The sequence below is a fragment of the Myodes glareolus genome, chromosome 9 (genome assembly GCF_982192425.1).
Source record: "Myodes glareolus chromosome 9, mMyoGla1.1, whole genome shotgun sequence".
In the NCBI taxonomy this organism is placed as follows: domain Eukaryota; kingdom Metazoa; phylum Chordata; class Mammalia; order Rodentia; family Cricetidae; genus Myodes; species Myodes glareolus.
Genome location: NC_142034.1, coordinates 38,395,904 through 38,422,423, shown reverse-complemented (window position 1 = coordinate 38,422,423; position 26,520 = coordinate 38,395,904). Strand labels below are relative to the sequence as shown.

General features: G+C 37.4%; 1 protein-coding gene across 4 annotated transcripts in view; it reads left to right on the top strand.

Annotated features, from left to right (window-relative positions):
* Acaca (acetyl-CoA carboxylase alpha) overlaps positions 1–26,520 on the top strand; it is a 261,557-nt gene that overhangs the window by 117,816 nt on the left and 117,221 nt on the right. For all 4 annotated transcript variants that reach the window (XM_048446706.3, XM_048446705.3, XM_085695587.2 and 1 more), the window contains exons 23-29: positions 583–683; positions 1,379–1,467; positions 8,116–8,240; positions 13,872–13,985; positions 15,147–15,260; positions 16,263–16,352; positions 17,782–17,900. In XM_048446706.3, the coding sequence (XP_048302663.2) occupies positions 583–683; positions 1,379–1,467; positions 8,116–8,240; positions 13,872–13,985; positions 15,147–15,260; positions 16,263–16,352; positions 17,782–17,900 (752 nt within the window). The remainder of the gene's footprint in view (positions 1–582; positions 684–1,378; positions 1,468–8,115; positions 8,241–13,871; positions 13,986–15,146; positions 15,261–16,262; positions 16,353–17,781; positions 17,901–26,520) is intronic.

Genomic DNA, 26,520 nt, shown 5'->3' with positions numbered 1-26,520 from the left:
AGCATTGAATCCTTTACAAAACTGCCTCAGGATATGAGCCCAATAAGGCAATGCTATATGTACAATGTAGAATATCTTACATTCTGTGAGGAAAAGTGAGCTTTGACTGTGTATTCCTTATCACTTTGCTTTCGGGAAGAGTCCCTGATTAGAGTTGTTTTTGTAAGAGTAACACGAAGGATATTGATAATCTGTTTGCCTGACCCTCTCCGACTACCTCAGCAGTCCTTATTCTTTGCTGTAATGCAGGGTTATATAGGGAGTAAAGCTGGGGAAATAAGGAGTAAGGTGTGGATTTTGACCTTAGACCAACTTTTGCCCATCATAGTTTCTGGTTAATGTAGTTCTGTGATGTAATCATTAGTGTATCTGGGAAAGGGTGGAAAGAATTATAAATTCTTTGTTTATTTAGCAAGCTTCTAAACTTCTAGTAACTTCCTACTGCCAACAACATGTCAAAGATAGGAGTTAATCATGTTATATAACCAAGAAGATTTCTTTGGTAGTGGTGGTGATGTAGAGAATGTGCATTGGGTCCCTTTGACAGGAAGGGCTTCATTTTTCTTACTTCTTTTGCCTTAGATTGCCAACATCCTAGATAGTCATGCAGCTACACTGAACCGGAAATCTGAGCGGGAAGTCTTCTTCATGAATACCCAGAGCATTGTCCAGCTGGTGCAGAGGTAGTCACGTGGGTCTCCAGAGTCTCATGCCTTCTTTGCTTTCAATTGGGCATGTAAACATTTACTTCAAATCTAACTTTGAAAGAGAAGAAAGAACTTTATCTCTCAGAAAGTGCCTTGTGTCTTTTTGCTATCTTAGAATTATGACCTAACTCATTCAGTATTTCTGCTGTTTTTATAATATTCTGTCAGTTATTATGGCCTCTAAATCCTTGTTTTCTTTTTATTGCTGTTTTGATGAAGATCCTAATTTTTCTTTTACCGTAGACTCCAATGTGTTTATTGTTTGTATTTTATTGATCCAGGTATTAGAACTAAAAAGCTATCCAGAGCATTTTCAACTTTAAGATACTTAAACTTTTCAAAAGTTCATTAGCCATTTGAAGCTAGCTGATGACTCAGCAGTAGAAGCTAATTTGCAGTGTCATTAGATAAGGATACAAAGTCTGGGGAATGAAGAGGAGGGGTCCTTTTTATTTTCCTTTTCTGCTTTTCCTTTATAAAAGGTTTATGCACTGAAGTTACTTTTCAGCTTAGAATTTAAGTTAATATGTTTGGGTGATTGAATTTTCAACCTAAAAATACAAGCTACAAGCCTGTTCGATATTCAGAGGGAAAGCAGTTCAGGGGAAAGTCTAGAAAGTAATTTTGCCCATTGAGCTTATTTAATAGTATTGGTCTATTCTGCTTCATAGGTACCGAAGTGGCATCCGTGGCCACATGAAGGCTGTGGTGATGGATCTGCTACGACAGTACCTGCGTGTAGAGACACAGTTTCAGAATGGTAAGCTTCGTCCTAAGAATTCTCTAAGTTCTGTAGTTCTGATTACTGTGTAAGAGCTAAGCCAGTTCACCCTGATACTAACACTTTCTTCCCATTAACAAACTTTCTCACTTAACTTCCCTGAAAAACTCAAACCTTTATACCTCACCAGTATGAAAAAGAACACTAACATAACATAGCTTGGTGAAACTGGAACTCCAGTGTGCTTCTGAGGAAGGGTTGAAATGTTCTTGTAGAGATTATCATTCCCTGTTGACATCTTCTTGACCTTGTGTAGTGAGAGTTGGTTGAGTCATGACCAGCCTGAAATTGAAATTCCCTGTCTGAAGAGCTTGCCTCTCAGCAACTAATCCAAGGGTTGAACCACAGGCATATAGGAAGGGCTTAAAATCTTCACCACTTTTTAGTGTGTCATTTGGTTGGAATTTATCCCTGACTTTCTCTGAAGATCTTCATTAAATGATGGATAGTCTTTAAGAGCGAAATAAATACCTTGGTTAAGATTTTAAAGCTACATACTGTTGTTTATGGCATCCTGCCACAAGATGGCAGTGTAACACCAAGTTCTCTCTTCCCATGTTCTGTTCACTTTTGGAGCATTTAAGAGATGTCTCTACCCTTTATGACCAGTTAAATCCCCCAAGCAGATATTAGCAAGTTAAATCACATTGGCTTTATACCAATTAAAGCAAGGTTGATAAATTCAGGGGCAGTCAATTTATCATGTACTAGTATAGTAAGAAAGAATAAACAGGGTCATTATCTCAAGATATTAGGAATAAAAATATTGGATAAAGTTCAGTATGATATTTTTGCTAGTTGACGTGTTCTACTCCTATGCTGGGGATAAATCAATAAGTTACATCTTTACTCCTGAAATGAAATATTTAAACTTCTTAAGATGACCCACAAACATTTCACATGATTAAGTCATACATAATGGCAGCTTGTTCAAAATTCCACTTTTAAGATGAAAGCAGTGGTATCACTGTGTCCATTCAGCATCATGCTGGGTATCCTTGCTATTGCAGTAAGATAAGAAAAGGATTTAGGAAATCTTAGAGCATGAAGATTTTCCCTTGAAATCCCAGAGCTTGGGAGATGGTGACGGAAGAGTATCAGGAGTTCAAGGCCAGCCTTGGCTTCGTGAGACCTTGTCTCAAAAAATAAAAAGGCTTGAGAACTTGTGGTAATTAAGATTGGCTTTCAAGAAATTACGTGCCTATTTGGAAGTCTCAAAGAACCCCCAAGTTTATTACTAAATTGTTTAAAACCAAACAAAAATTTCTAAGTATGAAACTCAAACCTGCCAGGCTTAGTGGTGAGCACTTTTATTTGAGAGAAAGAGGCAGGATCTCAAGCAGACAAACAAATCAAACATATAAAATTCAGTTGCAGCCTGGAATAGTGTCATGTCCTTTAATCCCAGCACTCGAGAGGTAGAGGTGTGGGGATCTCTGTGAGTTCGAGGCTGGCCTGGTTTACAAAGCAAGTTCCAGGACAGCTCTGTCTTGAAAAACTAAAAGAGTAAAAAAAGTTAAAAAAAAAAATTCAATTGTAGCTGGGGTGTAGCTCCAGACTAGAGCACTTGCCTATCATGCGTGAAGTCCTGGGATCAGTCCTCAACACTTTGGAACAGATTTCTTTTAATCGTTTACTTATTTTTGAGACAGGGTCTTATTTTTCTCATTCTGTGGCTGTGGCCTGCCTCCCACTTGCTATGTAGATCAGGCTTGCTTTGAATTCATAGAGAATCCCCCCTGCCTCCCAAGTGACATTTGAGATTGAAGGTATGTGCCATCGGGTACAGCCTGAAAAGATGTCTTTACAGCAATTGTTTAGAAAAACAGTTTTGAAAAATATACTATTTAAAATTGCAATTAGAACACATAAAATATAAAGGTACAAATACAATTAAAAACATGCAGTCCTCTTCTGGTGGAAATTCTAATGAGTGAACAATAGTGAAGAATAGCTAGGTAAATATCAAGAACAGATACTGTTACAAAGGTATCAGTTCTCCCTAAATTCACTTTGTCAACCTGTTAGCATTCCAATAAACACCTCTCTAGGTATCTTTGTGAGACTTATCAAGCTAATTCTAAGATTTACACAGAACTCTGGCAACAGCCAAGATATTTCCAAAGTAGCTGTAGCTGTAATCCCAGCACTCAGAAGACAGGCAGATGGATTGTTGTATATTCAAGACCAACCTGGTCACCACAGCAAGTGCTAGAGCTACCCAGTGAGACTCTGTTTGAAACAATAAGATGAATTCTAAAACAATAGAAAATAAAACAATACTTGTTGCATGAGATACCAAGGTTTGCATATAAAGCCATCTTAATTAAACAGTTATGACATTTATGAAAGGAGAGAGTTACAGATAAACATAATTACCCAGAAGTAGATCCATATGCATGTGATTCATTTCTTGATAGAGCACGCATCGTGATTAAGAGGAAAAGGAGGAAACATAGTTAAACAATACACTCAGAACCAATTTCAAGTAAATTAAAGACATAAACATCTATCAAATAGGCAAAATTATGAAATTTTAGGATATCCTTATGACAACAGGATAAAGAAGAGTTTATCATACTACCGACAGGAAGTGCATACTGTAACAGAAACAACTGATTCATTCTGTCTGCTCAGGAACTTCTCTTCATCCCATGTACTGTTAAGAAATTGAGAACATAGGCTGCAAAGTGAGAGGAGCTATTTATAAAATTTACACCTATGATAGGATTAGTACTAGTATGTAAAACACAATCGAACATAAAAGTGAGCAAGAGAGAGAAAAAGATTTCACAGAAGAGGAAGCACAAATAATCCATAAACTTCAAGAAAATGCTCACTCCCATTACCAATTACAGAAATAGAAGCCCAAATCACAGATTTTACAATCACTTATTATCTTATACTGCCCTTGGAAATGGAAGTACAAATGGCATGATTGCTTCAGAAAACAGCATGTCCATATCTAATAAGTCTTTCATAAAGTTGAATTTTTATTTTTGCTCTTTAGTCTAGTGATCTTACTCTAAGATATAAGGACCATTTTGTGTTACTACTATTCATAATAGCAAAAAAAAAAGAGGAAACCCTTTAAATATATACAAATAGAATGACCTTTTGATTTCTAGGATATTCCTACAGTGGAATATTATATAGCAGTGAAAATAGATGATTCCTAGGAACACATATAAACAGTGAATAAGTACATAGTGTGGTTCTGTTTTATCAAGTTCAAAACCAGGAAGAAAGAAGTTAGATATATTGTTGACAAATGTAAAGAAAGCAAAAAAGTATTAATATAAAATTCAGCCCAGTAATTGTTTTTGAAGAACATATAGCAGATAGGGGTATTAAGAAGTACTAAATGTATTTTTAAATTTAGTAGCTTTGAAGGTAAATATTTTGGTTCATCCTTCTAGCATGTGGGAATCTGAGACAAAATGATTGCCAAATTTAAGGCCAGCATTGTACTGTATACTGAAAACTACGGAGGGGTTCTAGGAGATTATAACTGGAGAGATGGTTCATCAGTAAGAGCACTTATTGCACAGCTGCCAAGGATTCCACACCTCTTCCGTCCTTGCTGAGCTTCTGTGTACTTGTGGAATACACATAAGATAACATGCAGAAAATAACATGTATATACATAAAATAACAGTAATACTCTTTTTTTGTTTTTTTAAAGATATGCTCTAATACACACACACACACACACACACACACTTAAAGAAAAAAATTTCAGAGTCAGATAGTGATGGCTTACACCCCTAATCCCAACACTTAGGAGGCAGAGGCAGGCAGATCTCTGAGTTTGTGGCCAGCCTGATCTACAGAGCAAGTTTCAAGACAGCCAGGACTACACAGAGAAGTCTGTCTTCAAAACAAAATGAAACAACAACAAAAAAACCGAAATAGCACATAGGCATTTATTCATTTGAAATAGTACGTGGTTATTGGTTCATTTCAACTTTTAGTATATATTCTATGTATTTAAGGGTTTTGTTTTGTTTTTCTGGTCTGGAGAGATGGCTTAATTGTTTAAAAAGAATACAATGTAGACTCAGCAGCCATATGGCAGCCCTCTTCTGGCCTTTAATGACACATTGCATGCATGTAGTGTACAAGCACATGCAGTCAAAACACCCATACTCATAAAGTAATTTTTAAAAGAGTTTTATTTTTATTTTGTATGTTTCGGCATTTTGGTTCAATGTATGTCTGTGCATCATAACCTGTTCCCCCTGGAACTGGAGCTAAACATGGTTGCAACCTGGTATGTTGGTGCTGGGAATTAAATCCAAGCCTCTGGAAGAGCAGCCAGTGTGCTCCTGTATTTTTTTTTTTTTTTTGGATTAAATTTTATTGATTCTTTGGGGATTTGTGGATTTCATATCATGCATCCCAATCCCATTCATCTTCCTGTCCCCCATTTGTATCCATCCTTCTGCCCTTGCAACTTCTCTCCCAAAATAAAATTTAAAAGAGAAAAAAATCTCATTGTGGAGTCCGTAGTGTGACACAGTGAGTCCACGTTATATTCTTTAGTCTGTACAACTTTACTTGCAGGTGTTCATTGCAGTGAGTCCTTGGTCTGTGTCCAGGCCTCTGGCTTCTACACTCACTGGGACTCGTCTTCCTCCTCTTTTTTTTTTTTTTAGCACTCATTAATTATATGTATATGTGTGAGGGGAGGTTGTACACATAAGTAGTGCCCTGTGGGAGCCACAGGAAGGTATTAGATCATCTGGAGCTGGAATTATGGATCATTGTTAGCCATCAGATGTGAGTCCTGGGAACTGAATCGGGGTCTCAGCAATAAATGCTTTTAACCATTGAACCATCTTCCCACGTCCTCTTTTATCCATCACAACAGAAGCTTTTTTTTTTTTTTTTAGAGTGACTACTTGTTATTATTTGTTCCTGTGTCTCCTCACCTCAGTTGAATATGTTCTTTTTATTTCCCTTGCTCCTAATAATGACTGTTGCCTAGAGTATTTCTTTTGTCACTACAAAGCTGTGTCTCAGTAGAGGGAGTAGAGGGCAACCACTTTATTTAAGGCCATGCTGGAGATTGGACATGGTAGACAAGTGCTCTACCATTCAACTACATCTTTAGCTTAAGGGCAACTAATTTTTAAAAATTCCCCATTTTATCAAAATTGGATCTTTTATTTGATTGGCTTTTTTTTTTAGCTAGTATAGTCTAGTGTTTTTCAAACATACAAGTTTCATTTTGAAATATGCTATTTATGTTAATTTCTGATATTTAAAACAGATAAGTTAGGAAATGTTATTCTAGGAAAGCACAGTGACACATTTTAAACATCACTGCTTTCATTTGTAGTTAAATGCAGAATCTGAATGGTGTGATAATCCTTTCATATTGTGATTTCATAAAATTCTTGCCCACAAATATATAGACCCTAATTTTCCTGTCTTGGAAATTTAATTTAGAGCCATGCATCATTTATGCTCCTTCACAGATACATACATAGATATGCCAGAGATTTGTTAATGTTGCAAAACTCAGCTTTCCTGCCCAGCATTACCCTGCCTCTGGTATCTTACAGAAGGCCAGAAAAGCATGCAGAACTATACTCCCTATAGCCTTTGGTGCATGTGAGGCTCCACATCATGTACACTGTGGTTTGGATGTAGAAATTTAGAAATCTGGACATTGTTTTTCCTTGTCTTACAATGGAAATATTGATCCCCAATATAGCAGATATACTTAAGAATATTGTGAAGTTTTATTTCTTGAGCTAAAACAGTTCTTAGTAGTTAGGGTGAAGCATTCTCAATGAGTCAGATGTGTCAAGCTGGAGCAGACCAGAAAGATGACAGGATTAATGATTTCAATGTTTATTTTGTTAATATATATTTATGTTTGCCTCCATGTATCCATGTTCCTATGTGTGAGTATATTTACCTGTATAGGTGTGAAAGACAATTGTTGGTCAGAAATGCCATTCATTTCTTTTGATACAAGGTTTCTGTTTGGCCTAAGGCTCACTAATTAGATTAAACTGGTTGTCCAACAAGTCCCAGAGATTTTTCTGTGTCTGCCTCTGACTCTAGGGTTATAAGCATGTGACGCAATGTTGGGCACTTTTATGTGGGTCATAGGGTCATACTCAGGAGCTGGTACTTGTGAGGCAAGCACTGTACCTGGTGAGCATCTTCCCAGCCGTTGACATTTATTTTTAAACATGAAACTTTCTCGTTTAAGGAAATTATTCCAAAAGAACAAATTAGATCATGAAGAGAAAAAAGTGGAACTGGAGGCATTCTCTTCCCACCTTTATTTTAAAGACATATCTCTGTCCCTTCTATTTTCTAAATAAAATCAAGACCCAAAGAGGTCAAGTAATTGACATAGTGAATTGATAATAGAGCTAGATCTTGGTTCCAGGTGTTGGAATCCCATGGATTCTCATGACTCCTGGTCTAGTGCTTCTTTTATGGCCCACATGCTAGCTCTGTCTAATTCCTTGAAAAAAAATTCCTTAAGGTGTTCCTTCTCACTGCTTATTAAGTATGTTACAGGCATTAAGAAACAGCCAATAGCATGTAAGGCTAAGGCTTCATGGATACATGGTGTGGACCAGTTTTCTTTACCACTTGCAGGCCACTACGACAAATGTGTGTTTGCCCTTCGAGAAGAAAACAAAAGTGACATGAACACTGTACTGAACTACATCTTCTCCCACGCTCAGGTCACCAAAAAGAATCTTCTGGTCACAATGCTTATTGTGAGTATCATGTTTGTTGTTTTTGCTGTTTCCAGAACTTGTAAGGTTGGTTGATGTTATGCAAAATGTGTGTGTGTGTGTGTGTGTGTGTGTGTGTGTGTGTGTGTCTGTCTGTCTGTCTGTCTGTCTGTCTGTCTATTTCTGTCTGTCTCAGAACAAAAGCTGCTGTCTTATAATTATGGTAAATAGAGCCTGGGCTGCAGATAAGTAGTTGCTGTATCTAAAGCAGTGCACAACAGTTAGGAAGGGATTGTTTGGCATAGGCTGTGTACAGAAACTTAGCTCTCTTCTCCCCACTTGTAAATGCCTGGCCCTTTCTGTTAGCGTGACGACAGCTTTCTAATGCAGTTTCCTCTAAGCAGAGTGCTGCTGCACATTAACTCTTGTGTACATCCAGCAGTGCAAGCACTGGTTCTCGTGTCTGAAATGTAATAAAATATGAGAAATTGAGTACTTTCCCTCCCCCTCCAAGAAAGCAACTAAATGTATTCAACATCTTCTTTGGCCTTTTCCTCTTTAATTTACATGAAAATCTATGCTCAGGGTATTATATTGCAGTGAATCAGTTCTTTTGTCCCTGTTTCTGACTAATAACAAAAATTTGTAGAAAATGGGAGGAGGAATAAAACTGGCAACTAAGTTGAAATCAGATAGATACATTTGCCTCTGGTAGAAGTTTACAGAGCTGAAGGTTTTCATGGTCTCCACTCCCAGTTCTTCCTGGCTGAGCTAGTATGCAGTGTTTGAGAACAATAGGGCTGCTTTTAGAGGACAGGACCTACTGCTGCACATTTGCCTTGCCAGGGACTGAAGTGCAGTTCATCCCTGAACTCCCTTTCCCAGCGTTGTGGAATGAACATTCCTTATGCTTTTAATTCCATCATTTCTTCATGGAAGGGAAAACCCCCTTATAAATCTTTATTGCCGTTTTTTATGTAATCCCTCAGAATGAAAGGAAACAGTCTTCCTCGTGTCTGAGGTTGACAGCATTGCCACTCACTCAGCCATCTGCCACGCGGGTTGGCTGTATCAGATATAGCATTTTTTAGGTAGCCGCTTTAAAAAACATGTCATAGGGAGAGTTCATTACCTTTGCTACCCTAGAATGGCTGCCTTTTGAAGAAACCAGGCCTTTGAGATGGGCGAAAATGTTGGCACAAAGTACTGTTTTAACTTTCCCATGAGATAGTTTTCTGCAAAGAATTTATAATTTATAGCAACTTACTGTTTATTTTCCCTTAGAAATACTATTTTCTTTTTCAAATTTTAATACAAGGATTATACTTGGAGAAAGTCAAGACTTTTTGACAGAAAAGGGTAATGATTAGAAAGTCGAAGGATCCGTCAGTGTAGACCAAAATGGGGCCGGAATTTGCCTTTATAGGAAGCTAATTATGGCAAATTTTTCATCTTATTATGATTACCTTTTTAAGAACTTAACAGTTTTCTGCACTAAAAATAGACCAAAGCCCAGAATCCTTGGAGCAGCAGAAGAGTAATGATCGTCCAGGACTGTCGCTGGGTTTCTTAAATTCTAATTTGTAAGATATAGGGGCTCGGCTCGCTCCTTTTGCGGAGTGATTGTAAGTAACGCTTGCCTTAAGAATCTCATTATTGGAACACGGAGCCATATTTCCTCTGAGAATTCTGGAGTAGCTTTGAGCCGGGGCTGTTCATTTCTCAAGTAATCACGCTGGTGTGATGGAGAGAGAAAATGGCAGCTGTTCGGAGCTCAGGCCTTCAATTTTCTTCAGAGTCCAGTCACTCAAGTGTGTAATTACACGGGGGTGCTGCAGAGGCGTTGGGCCCTGTCAGAGAACCAGTTTGAGGCTTTGCTTGCTGCTTTTGCCAGTCAGGACAGCCAGAAGCCAATGGGACCCTGACTTGCTGCTGTTTTTCCCCTACCTTGTCATCCTGATTATTTCTTACCTGCATGGATAGTGCGCAACTTTCTTCATAGCAGGCTGAGCTCTGGCATCTAGATTTATCTGTTTCTCTATTTTAACATCTTTACTTCTTCTAAAAGCAAGACTTAGTAAACATAATAGTATCTATAGTCTTGCATATCACTAACTTCTTTTCAAATATTATTTTTTCACCTTATCGTAAAAATTTTGATATCAAGAAGTTAATTGTTATGATTGAGCTCAGAGCCAGCTATCAGTGACTCATAGATAAGGGAAAGCCTCAGTTGGTGCCCCTTTCCAACCTATCTTTGTATTTCTGAATGTCAGGCATATTTTCCTTTTTGACAGTGTCTTCCCCCACATCTGTAGTCATGATAGTAGCTTGTAAGAGGCATTTAGTTGTTTGGATTCCTTTTTGTCTAGGTCTTATTGTCTTTTACAGATGTCACTGGGACATGGTAGCATTTCAATTCCCCCAGCTTGTGTTCTCTTCTGGTCACCTTTCTTTGCTTACTTTGGTCTCCTGATTGATGTTTATGTGCCCGGTATTCCAATCTCTGCTTTCTATAAGTAAGAATGTTGATGTGTACTTTGCTGGGCCAGATGATGACTTCTGGGCCTTTGAACCTTAAGGAGGGAATCAAGAAAATCAAATTGCACCAATGGAGAGGTGCTGTGTTCCTTTGCAGTTGTTAACATATGTTGCATAGTGTAACTTGCCCCAAGGACTGCTAATCAAATTTCTAGTGAGTAGACTTCTCCAGTGCTTTTGTTCACAAGAACTTGCTTTCATGAAACATGCTGTATGTAGAAGCCTCTGATTTGGTTCACACAGAGCCTATAAAATGCAGACCAGTTCCTTTCCTTCTCTCTTTTATCATAACTACATGTAATTTATCCACTGTGTAGGTAAAAGGCAAAATCTTTCTCAGAAATATCATATTTAATAAATGTTCAGTTTTACTTCTGTTTTCCGATAAAATACCTGATCAAAAAGTAACTTAGAGTAAAAGGAGTTTCTTTTAGCTTTCAAGGCCAGGTTAAATTTTATTATTGTGGAGAAGTCAAGGCAGGAACTTAAATAGCTAGTCACATCAGATCTACAGTCAAGAGCAAGAGAAAGAAATACATACATGCTCACTTGCTTGCCTGTGCTCAGCTTGATTTCTCCACTTTTGCACAGTTCAGAGTACCCTGTCTAGGGAATTGTGCTACCCATCATGGGCTTGGTCTTCCCATATTAATTAAGACAACTCCCCACAGATATGCCCATAGGCAAATCCACATTGAGAAACTCTTCCCAGGTGTTTCTAAATTTTGTCAAGTTGACACTTAAAGCTAACAAATCACACTGAATAAAAGCAACTGATTGATAAACTTATAACATCTTTCTCAGGAGGAAACCTTACTCAGCTAAATGGTAACTAGTTAATGTTTTGAGGGTATTATATATTCCTTCTATTTTGAATTGCCTCTTTTGGAGCACCTATTACCTACGATGCTAAAATTATATTTAATTCTGTTGGGCTTTTCTATTTACTAGTTGTGTAAATTTGGCCATGGATTGCTACTTTAAGCTTATTTACTTTATTTCTGAAAATCTAAAATATTTCTTAGCAAACATCTAGGAGGAGAATAAAAGCTAGAAATAACTATGTTGTAAAGTTCTGACCAGAGGTGGTCAATAGTTTCAGCAAATGACTTAAAGTTAGCTGATAGGTTATTTAAAGGAACATTTTTGTTGTTGGTTTTAGGGTTTTTTTTTTTTAGTGTGTGTGTGTGTGTGTGTGTGTGTGTGTGTGTGTGTGTGTGTGTGACAGAAACACATCTGTCGACATGGTTGCCCTCTGATGGCATTGTTAATGAAATTTAACAGAATGGAGTGGCAATCTTGGTCTGTCCAGTTGTCCAAAGGAAGCTTAGACAGAGTGTGTCTAGGGCTGTTAGTACCCTGCTGAATGTTGGCACATAGCATGAGCGATTCTGAAGAACACTGATTGTTCCTTCAGAATCTTAACACTGTCTGGATCAAGGCCAAAAGAATGTTGAAAAGTTACTCCCCACATTATTTATTATTGCTAATCTTTTTTCCATTTTCACCGACATTGGAGAAAATAATACTTGAGGATTGAAGAGGCTCAATTGTTAAGAGCATTTGCTACTCTTGTACAGGACCAAGTTCAGTTCCCAGTACTCATTTGTCAACTCACAACTGTCTATATTTACAAATATTTGAATGGAAAACTTCTAAGTTAAGAAAAACTAATGCAAATGGAGTTCCATCCAAACTATATTTGATTTTGGCTTCTGAGAAGGTCTGGTTTTTATGCTGTGTCATGGGGAGCCCAGGAAGATTGTCAACCTGTACTTGGGAATAAGTAATTACTTCATGTTTGTTTTTTCACTAAATTTTCATATTTTCTCTCACCCCCCTTTTTAAAACAGATGCTGTTTTTCCCCTACCTTCTTTCTCATTTCCTCTCTCTCATGAAAAGAAATGTGACTTTGTATATTTCATTTGGTTTTGTTTTTCAAGTTAGAATAGGATCTGTAGTTAAGCAAAAGGATAACTTAATTTTTCCTCAACCTAAGTTGCTTTCAAAGGGCTTGTTTCCTATCCAAAAAATGCTGCAGGTTGGAGAAGTGAATGGCTTTATTTCATTGATTTTTGTAGCTGTTGGCCCGTAGCCTAGTTATTTGCAATGTTTGCAAATTATTTGACCTAGAATGCTTGTATGTTTTGAGAAGTTTTAGAGGACTGTTCTCATGATTGAAGTAAATAACTCAGACAGCAATGTGTTTATACATTATAGGGGTGTTAGGAAAGGAGGGGTTAGGATAGAGGAACTTATCTTGGTCTCTCTACCCGCTCTTACTATGTTTTTGCTTTTTATCTTCTTATGGTCTTGTCTCGCTGATGTGCATATCTGCTAAGGTTCTGTTTTGCTTATTACTTATTTGTAAAAGATGAGATTGAGTTTCAGTTTCCCTTTTTTGCTTATGCCTAGGATGTGTGGGAAACAAACCACTGGGTGTTGATTGTATAGTGAGAATCTAGGGTTAGATATCATTTTCTCACATAATTTGAGCCAGAAGGTCAAGTGGGGAGAAAGTTTGAGAAGCCTTCTTCCTAGCATAATGGTATTGAATATTCCAAAAGTATTTTTTGCCTTGTGACCTAGAAAGTATTGCAGGTTTTGGAAAATGTGTTTTGGGAAATACATGTCTCTTTCAGAGGCCAAATGTCCTATGCCTTTTTTAAAAAATAATATTTTAGATTTATTTTTATTGTCTATGACTATTTTTGTCTACATGCATGTCTGGTATTCTCTTAGTCCAGAAGAGGGTGTCAGATCCCTAGGAATTGGAGTTAAAAATGGTTTAGAGTCACTATGTGGGTTCTAGAAATCAAACCTGGATCCTTGTGCACTTGCAAGAGCAGCAAGTGCTCTTAGGTGTGGAGCCATGCTCCAGTCCCATGTTTTCACTTGTACTTCTGTGATAAAGGTCTGTACAGGGATAAAGAGTATCCCTATATGAGGGAAGGTAACTATGGTACAGAAATTCCTCCAGCAATGGCTGATGATCAAGAGGAGAAGGAAGGAGAACAGTGCTTAAGATGCAGCTCAGCAGTAGAGGTGTTTCCTTTCCCTGTTTTAGATTCTGTCTAGCAGAGTTGTTTTATAATATAAATTTATGTGTTCCTTTGCACATAAACACTTAGGATCAGTTGTGTGGACGGGACCCTACACTTACGGATGAGCTGCTAAATATCCTCACAGACCTAACTCAACTCAGCAAGACCACCAATGCTAAAGTGGCGCTGCGGGCTCGTCAGGTAAGAACATTTGTTGGTTATCTTGGAAGAGTGATATTTCTCATCGTTTGCACAGTTTTAGACACAGTGCACTTTCACCACAATAATGCAATGTTTTCATCTGATAAAGTATTTTTTTTAAAGACAAAGGACATGGTTATTGTTGGGTTTCTTACTTTATAAAATACTGGTATTGTCCTCTATCTTCTCTGCCAGCCCTCACTGTAGTAACAAACCAGGGTCAGGTGTAGGAAAGGAAACTGAGGGAACAAAATGAACTCAGTATGTTTTACTTCCCATAGGGAGCTTAGAGACAGATGAAAAGTTGTAAGTATATAGAAAATAATCAGGTGTGGAAAGCAGAAAGATAATGTCATGAATCTTCAGCACTAGCAATCAGAACAACCCCAGAGAAGTCCAGTTAGCTTCACCCTGTAGTCCTCATTTCCATTCCAAAAGGTTTCTGCAGGGAAGCTGAGAGTTCGCACTCCCTTTGTGTTTTCATTGCATGGGCATTGACAAGGACACAGCATTTGAAGCTGCTCAGTGACCTTCTGCTTTCTCTACAATTGTATCCATGTCACTGAACTCCTCAAAGTTATTGAACCTCTCAGTGACCTGCTGAGGATATTCAGGTCCTACTGACTCCCTGTTTGTTTGTGACACTGCTTTTACGTTCTGCCCCTCACATGTGTCGGTGTTAGCTCCTGATGCCTTCTTTTTGGCACTGAGTACCTGGGGCTGTCAAAGCAGCTTTTCTTCTCTTTCTACTACAAAGTTGCAAAAGGCTAGCTATACTGCATCCACCTTCCCCACAGTTGTTCCCTGCCAGACCTGATTCCCAAGTAACAGCTAGTCATGCAGTCCCCAGGACTAGCAGCTTTGCAAAGGTAAATCACATGCACTAATGGAACTTGATTGAAGTTGTTTGCTCTCCCTCCCCCTACCTCTGTGGGATATTGTCCACAACGCACATCATGGTGAGAAGCAACTGAGATTCAGTATTTGGTGGCATTGACATTATACTACAGTACCTAGACATTGTTTTATTTGTTCTCTGTTTTATCTTTGATGTCTGAATTTACAGATTTATATTTATTGCTTTTGTATCAGGCGACCTAATATGAGCCTAGAATAATCACTCCCTTAGGAACTTATGCCTCTTGTTTGCCTTCACTCTAGGTTCTTATTGCTTCCCATTTGCCATCATATGAGCTCCGCCATAACCAAGTAGAGTCTATCTTCTTATCAGCCATTGACATGTATGGACACCAGTTTTGCATTGAGAATCTGCAGGTATTTATAATAGCCCCACCTATCACTTCACACTCATGTTCCTTTTATTTCCATAAGCATATTTCAGTTAAAGATTTAATAAATTAATTTGACTTCTATGTAACGAAATTTTATTCCTTGAATTTTAAAAATTATTTATGTTTGTTTTTTTAATTAATTAATTTATTTATTAAAAATTTCCACCTCCTCCCTGCCTCCCTTTTCCCTCCCTCTCCCCACCTCCTCCTCCCTCTCTAGTCTTAAGAGCATGTTTATAAATCAGCTTTAAAAATCAAATGGGCCTTTTTTGATAGAAGTGTCCTATTGAAGTTTCTATCTTTTGAAAGCATTCTACACCAGAATTAATTGGCAACGTTATTTGATTTCTGATGCTTGAATTAGATGCATATGTAGATGACTGTTACTTTTCTGGAGACAAAACTATTTAAATATCATTTAATTTTAATTTTATTTTAATGCTTACTATTACATTTTATAAAGAGCCAATTTTATAAGATTATTGAATAATTTTGCTACAAATGAAGGACTTCAACTATTTTTAAATAACATCATTTTCTCAGGGGTGCCTTTGTATTCTCCTCCTTGGAAACCAGGGTACCATTGTTAATTGGCCAAAGGAATCTTCATACTTCCTGTAGGCTTTCCTCCTAGGGAATCTAGAAGCGGAAAGAGGTAGATTTTGTTCTGTGGTTCATAGTGGAAATCTGGGGTTTCTATTAGCCTTCAAACCTGGAATTTCTAATAGTGGGGTATTAGGCCGTATTGAGAAAGTACAAATAGAGGTATAAAATGATAATGTTCATAAGCACTTATATTGGCATATTATTGATACATTTTGATAAACATTCTAAGAATTTTGGATTTCTTAACCCATCTAATCCTTAAGGCAAACCTGTGGGACAAGGTATTATTATGTTCTCCAAAACCATTACGTTCATAGATGGCATTCACCAGTAGAATTTTTAGGTCTCAGTGAGTATGTCGATATCCTTTGCCTTTCAGAAACTCATCCTTTCGGAAACATCTATTTTCGATGTCCTACCAAACTTTTTTTACCACAGCAACCAGGTGGTGAGGATGGCAGCTCTGGAGGTGAGTATTCTGGTTTGTGGTACAACCCTCTCTATGGGTTTGCTGGAGTTTTCTGTCTGATTGATGTCATGCCCCTTCTTTTCTCTTGGTCTTTCCTTCTGGAATACTAAATGCTTACTTGGGTATTTTTACCTGCTGTTTTATCTGCATTAATTACCAGCTCCCAGGTCTAATAACAGGGAGAAAACTGCCAGATTTTTAAATAGTCTGTGTTCCAGATATTTGAATTTTCCTATTTCATAATAAATTAAGACTCACAGCATAAGTGAGTTGATCCACCTAATATACCTTACCATTTTGTGGTTTGAGCCAAATGTTAGTTATATAGTGTCTAATGAACTGTGGTTTAGGTGCATTACTTTTCCATCTAATCCTATAGTTCTATATAACATTAAAAAAAAAAAAAGCGAGACTTTGAGGTGAGGTGACTTGCCCAGAAAATACAGATTTATTTGAACTTGGGACAGTCTGACTCCAAAGACTTTTCTGTTACACCACAGCATACCACCTCATTAAACACAAAAATTGCAAATCCTGAATGCTTCCTTAACATAGCAAAGTAGATATATTTTGAAAATGAGAGGGAGAAGTGTTTTCAGTGATTTCATGTAATAGAACATCACATAGTCTGTTGTTAGCTTTTTGGGTTATTTTTTTATTTGTATTCCGTGGGTAAAGTGTAAAGTATCCTACTCAGTAAATATCAAATATTTGAAATATCTTGGTGTTTTTCCAGGCTTTCATGTCATTTAATGAAATGCCTCCTCATATGCCTCACCTGCTGATAGAACCTCATGTAGCATGTTATGTGCATGGCAAATTGAATATGAAGTCTGGGAGTGTGGACTGCTGGTCTTTGCTGAGATATACTCTGTTGCTGTTTCTTTAACTATTGGATAGAGTTAGTGGGTTTGAGATATTACTTGTCACATTATGCCTCACTGCTTTTTCATGTAGTTGAGTATGGAAATCCTTCAGAACTGATTGGAGGCAGTAAGATTGGCAGTGGTGGTAGTGGTACAAGATAGATAAAAAGTTGAACTTGACCTTGACTTCCTGTTTTCCCTCTTTATTCCCCAAAGTAGCCTAGAATAAGCACCTCTTGCTTTTCTAACTGCTTGATTTCTGTTATGCTAATGAATTAGTAGTCATGATTTTGTATGTTCTCTTGCTAAAGTGGAAACCTCCAGCATGTAGGTTATTGTGAAAGGTTTATCATATACCTAGCAGCTTCATTTTATTTCACTGTATTACAGTCATGGGTGAAGCACTGAAACTCCAGCTTTAACAATTAAAACAAGGTATTATGTTCAGGGCCTTGGGCCTCTCAGGGCAAACTGCCATCTCTTTTCAAGACATTTCCTTGTTCCAACAATCCTCTTCATTTCTGTTTTTGAAGTATATTTACCAGGGATTATTTTTTAACCAGGTATATGTTCGAAGGGCTTATATTGCCTATGAACTTAACAGTGTACAACACCGCCAGCTTAAGGACAACACCTGCGTGGTGGAATTTCAGTTCATGCTGCCCACATCTCATCCAAACAGGTGAGCTTGAGCTGGTACATACACCTGAACTAGCCAGTGGCCTAAGACATAGTCAAGGGGAGTGTTAAATGACAATTCCTTGATACTTGCAGCAAGAAATGTAAATAAACTATGGACAGATTTGAACTGAGAGAAGAGCTTTTTGATGCCTGTATCTTCTGGGGAGACGCAGCATGTTTCTAGGTGGTTAGGGTTATTCTCTTCATTCTTGTTTGTATATGTAATTAAAGACCATTCTCCCACCTCCCTCCATTTTTTTCTTTCTTCCCTCCTTTTGATTCCTTCTTTCCTTTCTCACATGAACATTTGACTTGCCAGACCAACTCCAACACATACTCTAAATTAAGACATCAGTTGAAACAGACAAGAATGCTGTGTGCAAGTTCTGCTTTGTCATGTGCTAACTAGGGTTAATCTACCTGAACCAGTTTCCTTCTGCCACTAACACTCGAATTTAACAGTTGTAAATCAGTCAGGTTTTTTTCTCTTTTTTTCTTTTGTATTCACCCTTGAGAGCCAAACTTTTTAAATATAGATCAGTTACTTAATTGGCCGTCTAGTCTCATTGTTCATCTCTTCTCATGACCTTTAAAATGTGCATATGTAAATTTGGTTTTGCTTTGGGTTTAAAATGAAATAATTTATTTATATACCCATTTAAACATATTCTGTGACAGTGAAATTCTAAGATTTCCAAGCCACACATGTCCATTCCCTCCTGTGTTTTAGTAACACCACAGGAAATATGAATACCACAGCCAATCGTACTCTGCTTCTCTCCATTTCTTCTTTATTGCCTTTGGTTCTTTGCGTGGTATTACAAACCACTATGTCTTTGGGGATCCTTAGTTATAGACATCAGAAATGGTTTTGTTCTGAATTGCCACTTCACCCAAAGCAATAGAGCCTTTCTGGAGACAAAGAAGTCTGTGCTGAGACTTTTGGCCACTGGATGCCACTGTTGATCCAGCAGAGGTCGACTGATAACAGAGGCATCTTCAGGAAAAGTATGTCTCTTCTTTGTCTCAGAAGATCCTTTTACTTTTCCACCTCAAAAATTATCTTGTGGCTGGCAGAGAAAAGCATATATCCTTGATTTAGCAAGCATCTCAGTGCGTTTTTGCCTCCATGGATTTCAGAATCTCATTTTCTAGAAACGAATGGTTGTCCTTCATCAAGCAGCGAAGTACTTGTGGCACATATGGACTTGGCACTAGGTATTTCTTATCCAGCATTCCTTGAATAATTGTAGAGAACTACATGCTATACTTAATTCTCTGTAATTCTCAAGACAACCTCCCTTTCTTCCTGCTTTCTCCTGCCTGTTTCTTGTGGGCAGTGATTTGTAGTCAGCCTGCAGGGCACATTCTGATGACTTCCTTCCACATTGCTCCCCTTGTCTTTGTGAATTGCTCTCACCCTGTCTTACTTTTTTCTTTTTACATTTGTGTGTGTGTATGTGTTATCTGTATGTATACATGTGAAGATATCTTGCAGGAGTTGTCTCTCTGGCACTGTCTTTTAAATTTTGAGGCTATTTGTTTAGTTTGATGAAAACAAATTTGACTAGAAATTGAAAGTAATGCTTAACTGTTTTGTTTAGAAGCCTCATTCACCTTTATACATGAAGGAAGTTCTTCTTGGTTAGTGCTGATATGGCTTCAAAATGTTCTTAACAGCCATAATGTATATAGCCCCATGAATTAAGGCCAGGTTTGAAAAGAAATGTAATCTATAGGTTCTAAAGGTTCCATTGATTATGTGTGTAATTGTAAAGTTTCTGGAATGTTATCATTATTAGTAGAAATAGTGTTTATATAGATGTGCAAGTGAAGACAAATGCAAAATAAAGGTAAATAATCTTTGTGAAAATTGTAAATATCTGCTGGAGAGATGCTTAGTCAGTAAAACACTTATCACACAAAGATGAGGACCTAAGTTTAGATTCCCAGCACCCATGTGAAAGCCAGGTACAAGGAATGCTTTTGTAACCCCATACTAGAGAGGGAGAGACAGGCAAGAATGTGTGTATGTTCACACCCGAGCATGCATGTGCACACACACACAAATCTATAAAATGTGTAAATTAATTTAAGCTCTAAAGCCTCTCTCTCTCTCTCTCTCTCTCTCTCTCTCTCTCTCTCTCTCTCTCTCTCTCTCTCTCCCTCTCTCATTTGACCCCAGAATGATATATTCAATTTCAGAGAATAGCTTATTCAGAAAGTTATAGATTTGCTATTTGATTTTATATTTGATAGGATTTTATATTTGCTTACAAATATTTTTGGAATTATATCCTTATTCTGGTTCCAATTGATGGATTACAATTCAATTTTGATTCCACCCATATCAGATTTGATCAGATACTATCTAGCAAGCATGTGGCCTTCCATGGAACATACGTAGGCCTCCCATATTTCTATTCAGTGGACTGCAAAGGTGGTGGTGGTGCTCTCTACAGTTTCCTCAGTTTAATAATTTTACAGAACCTAAGCACCACAGTTTTATTTGCAGCTCTGTCAAAGCTTATGTCATTCAGGCTGCCCCCTCAATTCACAGCCCCTCTACCTCAGTTTCCTGAGTGCTACGTTTATGGTTGTACCTCACTGTGCTTTGCTTTAGTTTTATTATAAAGTCTAAAGATCAGGACTAGGAAAATGAAACCTGTGGAGAAAGTCTGGGAGAACTTCAAATCCAGTGTCATTGTTCTTCCTCTGTAGAATCAAGGCACATCTGTGTGTTCACCAGTCAGGAAACTCCCAACAATCTTGTGTTGGGTTTTTATCAGGATTTTATTTTATAAGCATGATGGAACAAATCATAAGCCATGTGAATGTACTCATTCTTTCCTCCCCAGAGGTCAGGATAGCACAAATCACTAACCCTTTGACCACATAGTTGGTATTTCTAGTGACTGACCAGTTTCTGTCTGGAGTCATGTCACCTCTTAGCATAAGCTCATATGGGATGCATGGGAGGCATAAATAGCAAAATACGCTCCCATTGCTTGGGAAACCGAGAATTTGGAGTCTTTTTGCTGGCAACTGAGAAAACGGCTATTTTTCCTCAATAAACCTGTTCCCCTTTTAAAAATTCTTAGCTAATTTTTATAATTCCACTATTTTTTCTTTCATTGTGTTCTAAGGATTATCAAAATTCTTTAAACAGTACCTTTAAAAAAAAACACATATTGGTATCCTGGTATCCTATTCCTGATTTATTTTGGATTAAAGTCCTTTCAGTGACTGTAAAGTTCCTCTAATAGTTCAACACGGTGTAGTAGAATCTAATGTAAGCCACATATTTAAATTTCCCATTTGCTACTTTTGAAAGTATAAAAAGAAACGATTGTAATAATGTGTCATTAAAATCAATAAAATGAAATATCTTTTTAATATATAATAAAAAATATTATTGTAATATTTTGTTTTCTTATTCATATTTAGTCCTTGAAATTCAGTTAATTTTAAATATATAACATACTTCAATATAGATTAGCTACTTGTCTAGCACTCCCTGACCATACATAGGTAGTTACTGTCATACTGTTCAGCTCAAATCTAGGCCAAAATTTAATTAGGACAATTATATTGAGTCCTTTTATTTTATATTCATGGTCTTGTCCTTAGGAGAGAGAGGGGGAAAACACTTCTTACGTTGCTATTCTTAGTAGTTATAGGAAGTACCACACCAGATACAGAATTATATTATAACACTTTACACGTACTTCAATAATTGCTCTGTTAAAATAGAGAATGTAGAATCACATTCCAATGCAAAGCAGATTAAACCTTTTCTCCCAACTGGAGTTAATAAATAAAAAATTCTTTGGGAAGAAAATACTTTTTTGAGTGGCAGGTATCTTTTTGAAACAAGGCCTTAAAATACAGCCTAGGTCGGTCTGGAACTTACTATGTATCTAAGAATGACTTTGAATTCTAGATCCTCCTGTCTTCACTTCCTAAATGAAAGGATTACAGACATGCTGGCTTAAAAACAACATCTTATTTAACCAGTTACTTCTGCATTTTCTTTCCTAGTCCTTGACTAAAATTATTCAGCACGGTGTTAGGAATGTCTTTGTAAACTCTCATAGCTAACAAAACCTGCTAGAATTCCCACTATTGATTTGACCCCCATAGGTTGGAATAGAACATGGTTCTTTGTCTGTAACCTGACAGCAGCAGTGGGTTTTGTTGTTGTTTGTTCAGGAAAATGCTTCAGATGCCTTTTGTATTGAAGGCCTATGTTTTATTAGATTTATATTTGTTATACTTGATTAGATCGTTGAAACATAGGCAAAAGCACATTTGCTAATGAGTAGGGCAGCTCTAAACAAGAGGTTTCTTTTTAGTACACTTGGTTAATTAACTTACAATGTTTTCACAAGGCTTTTCTTTAGTATTCTATTTATTTTTATTTTATTTATATGTTTTGCCTGAATATATGTCTGCATCATGTCCCATGCCCATGCCTGGTGTCCTCAGAGGCCAGGAGAGGGCATTGGGTCTCCAGAAACTGGAGTTATAAATGGTTGTGAGGCACCATGTGGGTGCTGAGGAATCAAGCTGCATTTCTCTGGAACAGCCTCCAAGCCATCTCTCTGGTTCCCTCAGTGATTTTCTTTGTTTTAAATAGAATGCTAGTTCTTTGCTAATCTCTGTGATTTCCTCCCTCATCCTTACTAGGCATTCTTTTTTTGGTGTGTCATTTTCTTCTTGAACTTAAAGTTGCCTGGTTTTCTCTGGGAACTGTAGTTTCAGCTTACTTGGCTTCCTTTGTGTTGCTCATCAGAGCACCCTGTTTATTCAGACATCCCTGGTCTAGAGTTACCTTTTTCTTCTTATTCCCTTTACTTGACTAGTAGCTAAAGGGTAATTAGGGACCTGTGGTACATCTATTTTCGTATATTTCCTTTAAAAAAAAAAAAAAAGAAAACCTTAGGATTTAGATTTTATTTGCTATTATGTATAACTTTCATTTTCCAAGAATCAGTTTTAAACTGTGAATTGTATCCAGTTAGCAGTTATCCTTGAGGGAGATGTATGTAAGATTCCTCAATCATTTTCTTATGTAGGTATAGTTGGGACAGCTTCTCTACTTCAGGAAACTAATTCTTAGTTTTCAGAGTCTATGAGCCCAGCTCTTTGAGTTCAACTAGTTTTTGACTTGGATTGATTCTAGAGCTCAGGCTTTATCATTTGCCATTTTTCTCATTAAGGCTTAAGGTCTGTTTCTATCTGTCTTCCCTCCACCTCACCCCATTCCCATCCCTACCCCTTTCCACTTCTGAAACAATAGTATCATTCACTAGTACTAAAAATGCCAAAACCTTGTTATACTGAACCATTATCCTAATGCCTTTATTTTTGAAGGTTTGTTAGATGGTTTGATATTAGGATTTCATCTAACCTTGAACATATTAAATGTCTTAGAATAATGTAGAAACAAGTTTTTCAGTTACTCTGTGTAGTGAAAATTCTACAATATATCTATGTTATACAAATCTATCTAAAGCACATTATGATGTAAATTCTATGACTACATTTGGCTCTATATTATTGACAGTCTGGGAGTACAAAACTTAATAAATTTTGTATGTAACACACAGTAGTTAACTTAGGCAGTTTTTAAAACTTATTTCATGATTCACTTAAGTATGAAAGATGATGCTGGTGATGAAGGTGTATATATACTTGCTATATATTTCCATGCGTATTTCATAATGGAACCTTGAGTGTTTCTACCTATTTCATAGATAAAAATCCATGCTTTAGTTAAGTTGGGTTGCATTGCACCTTCTTTGGTGTTTGTTCCCTGTAAATCTGGCCTTCTGTGTTTGAGCGCTTTAGCTCAAGTACTTTGCTTTTCTCATGCCTTACATTCAGAAGAGGTTGGCTGTGTTCTTTCCCGATAACACGTTTTGTTTTTGTTCATAGCTAGGTTTAGTGGTTTGGCACCTTCGGTTTTTAGTTGTTGGTCAGTGGTCTTTAGACCTTCTTTTTATTTGTGAAGAAAGTTAGAAATGAAAAGTCTATCATGTGACTGACTAATCAGCAGCCTACTTTTATTCTTGAGAATGTTGATAATCTTTGACATCAAGAGATTAGAACCCTCTTTTGGATAGTATTGAGACACTCAAAAGTCATCTAACTTGTGGCAATTTTAGTAGTGGGAGCACTTGATTGCAGTTAGCAGGCTAGAATGAGCTATAAATAAATATAATCCTACGGTGCTTGCTTTCTTCATTCAGGGTAGTCTGTTGATAAGATGCAAGCATCTGGCAGAAGAGAAGATTCTCAGCAGGTTTAAGTGCTTACCAAAGTGCTTTCCTGTGTTCGTGGCTCAGCTTCTAGCCCCTGCTGTATTATTTTGGCACTCAGGACTTGTAAGATTGGAGAGTTGAGTTTAAAACTCTCAATATATCATTAGTGTAGCCCAAGGTCTTCTTGTCAGGGAAGACTAGCTGGTTCTAGGGGGAAGGAAAAGCAGAATCCAGGGCATCTGTAAATCCCTGTAGTTTTGTGCTGTGGATTTGTAGCTAATTATACAGCAGGCAGCAGTAATGTATTGTAACCCTGTTGGCGTTCCTGTTTCAGGAAGAGCACAATCTTCCATCAGAGCAAAGAAGGGGCTTTGAAGAGGCTGCAAATGAATGAGGCAATGATCATTTTATTGTAAACTGAAGCTTTGCTGTGGAATCAGGGCATCTGAACTGTGAGGAGATTGGGGAGGGACACCAAGGGAAATTTGTGGTTCAGACATATTTTACAGTTCTTGATTTGGATTCTTCTGCTGAAATACAGTCACATGAGGAGACCACCACTGGTCACAGCCAGTTAGATTGCTCTTTCTCCTGTGGTACTGTTGTTACTGACTGCTAGTAGGTTACTCAGCCGACCTCTTCTGTTTCTGCTTTGTTGCTTGATTTCAAAAGATTTGCCCTGTACTAACTCTCAGTCACAGCTTGATATAACCACTGCTGATTTGCATGCATCCCTTTCATTTTTATATAGGGTTCTTTTTTTTCTTTTTCTTTCAGTTAGAAGGCAAAATAACCAGGAACATTTTTATATGGTACTAGATCTATGTAGGGGCTATCTAAAATCAAGCAAAATGAAATTCGGATGTATGGGGTTGTATAAGAACTTGAAACTGTCAGAGAAGTCAGTGTTTATCAAATTAAAGAGGACTCAGCTAGAACTCTTTACTTTGCATTCATACAGGCTCCGTAGCTATTCTAGGCTGTTGGTTTAATAAAATGAGAAGTAACTTAATGTCAAGAGTTTCCTGAGGCACAAAACTTCTATTGTCCTTTAAAGTCTATATTGATGCTGATCAAATTCTTAACTGCTCTGATAGCAGCTCCTGAACAAATAATCCTTAATGATATGACTAAGCATTTGGCCTGTTAAAAGATAGTTTGTCTTTTCATCTCATTCATCTTTTTTATGATCCCTAAATTCTTACTCTACCAATGAGGATGATTGATTTGATTTGGAACCGTTCTTTTAATTAAATGACAATATTGGGAGGTTTTGCCCCCCCCTTTTGCCCCACTGTGTAATAAGTATTTCCTATGACAAAGCAACAGAACGTTCCCTATGAGAACTTGAAAATTTCTGGTGGAGACTAGCTTTTGGTTGATGTGCTTTTTAATTTAGACCTTCTAGAAACTCAGCCTTCATCTGTGAAGATGCCCTGAGGGACTAGGGTAGCTACAGAAGTAGTGAGTCCATTTTATTAGTTTAAGAATTTGGTTAACAGCTGACATTGTGCTGGTTCTGAAACTCTGCAAACCTAGATGAATGGAGTCAGAGATTGCTTTGGTTGTAGGTTTTTTCTCTCTTCCTAGTAAGAGAACCACTGTGCTGGTGGTCTCATTGTTTAGAGTAAAACAAAAGAGTTAAAAGAGTTAAAGCGCTTCTGTATTTTTTTTTTTGACCATCTACTAAGTTTTCTGTTCAGTTATACCCAGCTTTACTGTAGAATCTGTGCATTTCCTGTATTCATGAGGTCCAAGTGCATTGTAATTAAGAATCTCTCATAAATAAAGCCCATTTTCCTAAGTGAGAGCTCATGGAATCCAGACAGTAAAGAGTTTTGCACTTCAAGTAGCTCTTGTTGTCTTATGAGCTCGCCCTGACACAGGTTTGATACAAAGAACATCACTGCTCACAAATCACACAAGGTGTACAGTTTGTATGCAGTGATATGTCATAGCCTTTTATTTATATGGCCAGTTCAGTCTACCTTGCTCCTTTCATTGCCTTGGAAAGTGCATCATTTTCCTTCTTTAATCCTTCCCACACATCAGCAGCTCTACCTGGTATGTTCTGCCCATTAAGACTTTTCTGTGCCAGAAACCCCTAATAATGATTCTGTGCTGTTAAAAGAATGTAAGAGGGTTAAGAAAGCAACCAGTCAAACCCCCTTACAGTGCCCCTAAATTGTGGCTGATATCCCTTTGCTACTTTAACTTTAACCTCTTTGAAAGTAAGAGGTTTTGTTTGATTCATTTTTCTGTTTGCAAACATCTGATATCAAAATTCTGAGAAATACTTTCAAATACCAAAGAGAATTCAAGAGTCTTGCCTTTTTCCCCCTTTGTATTATTCAG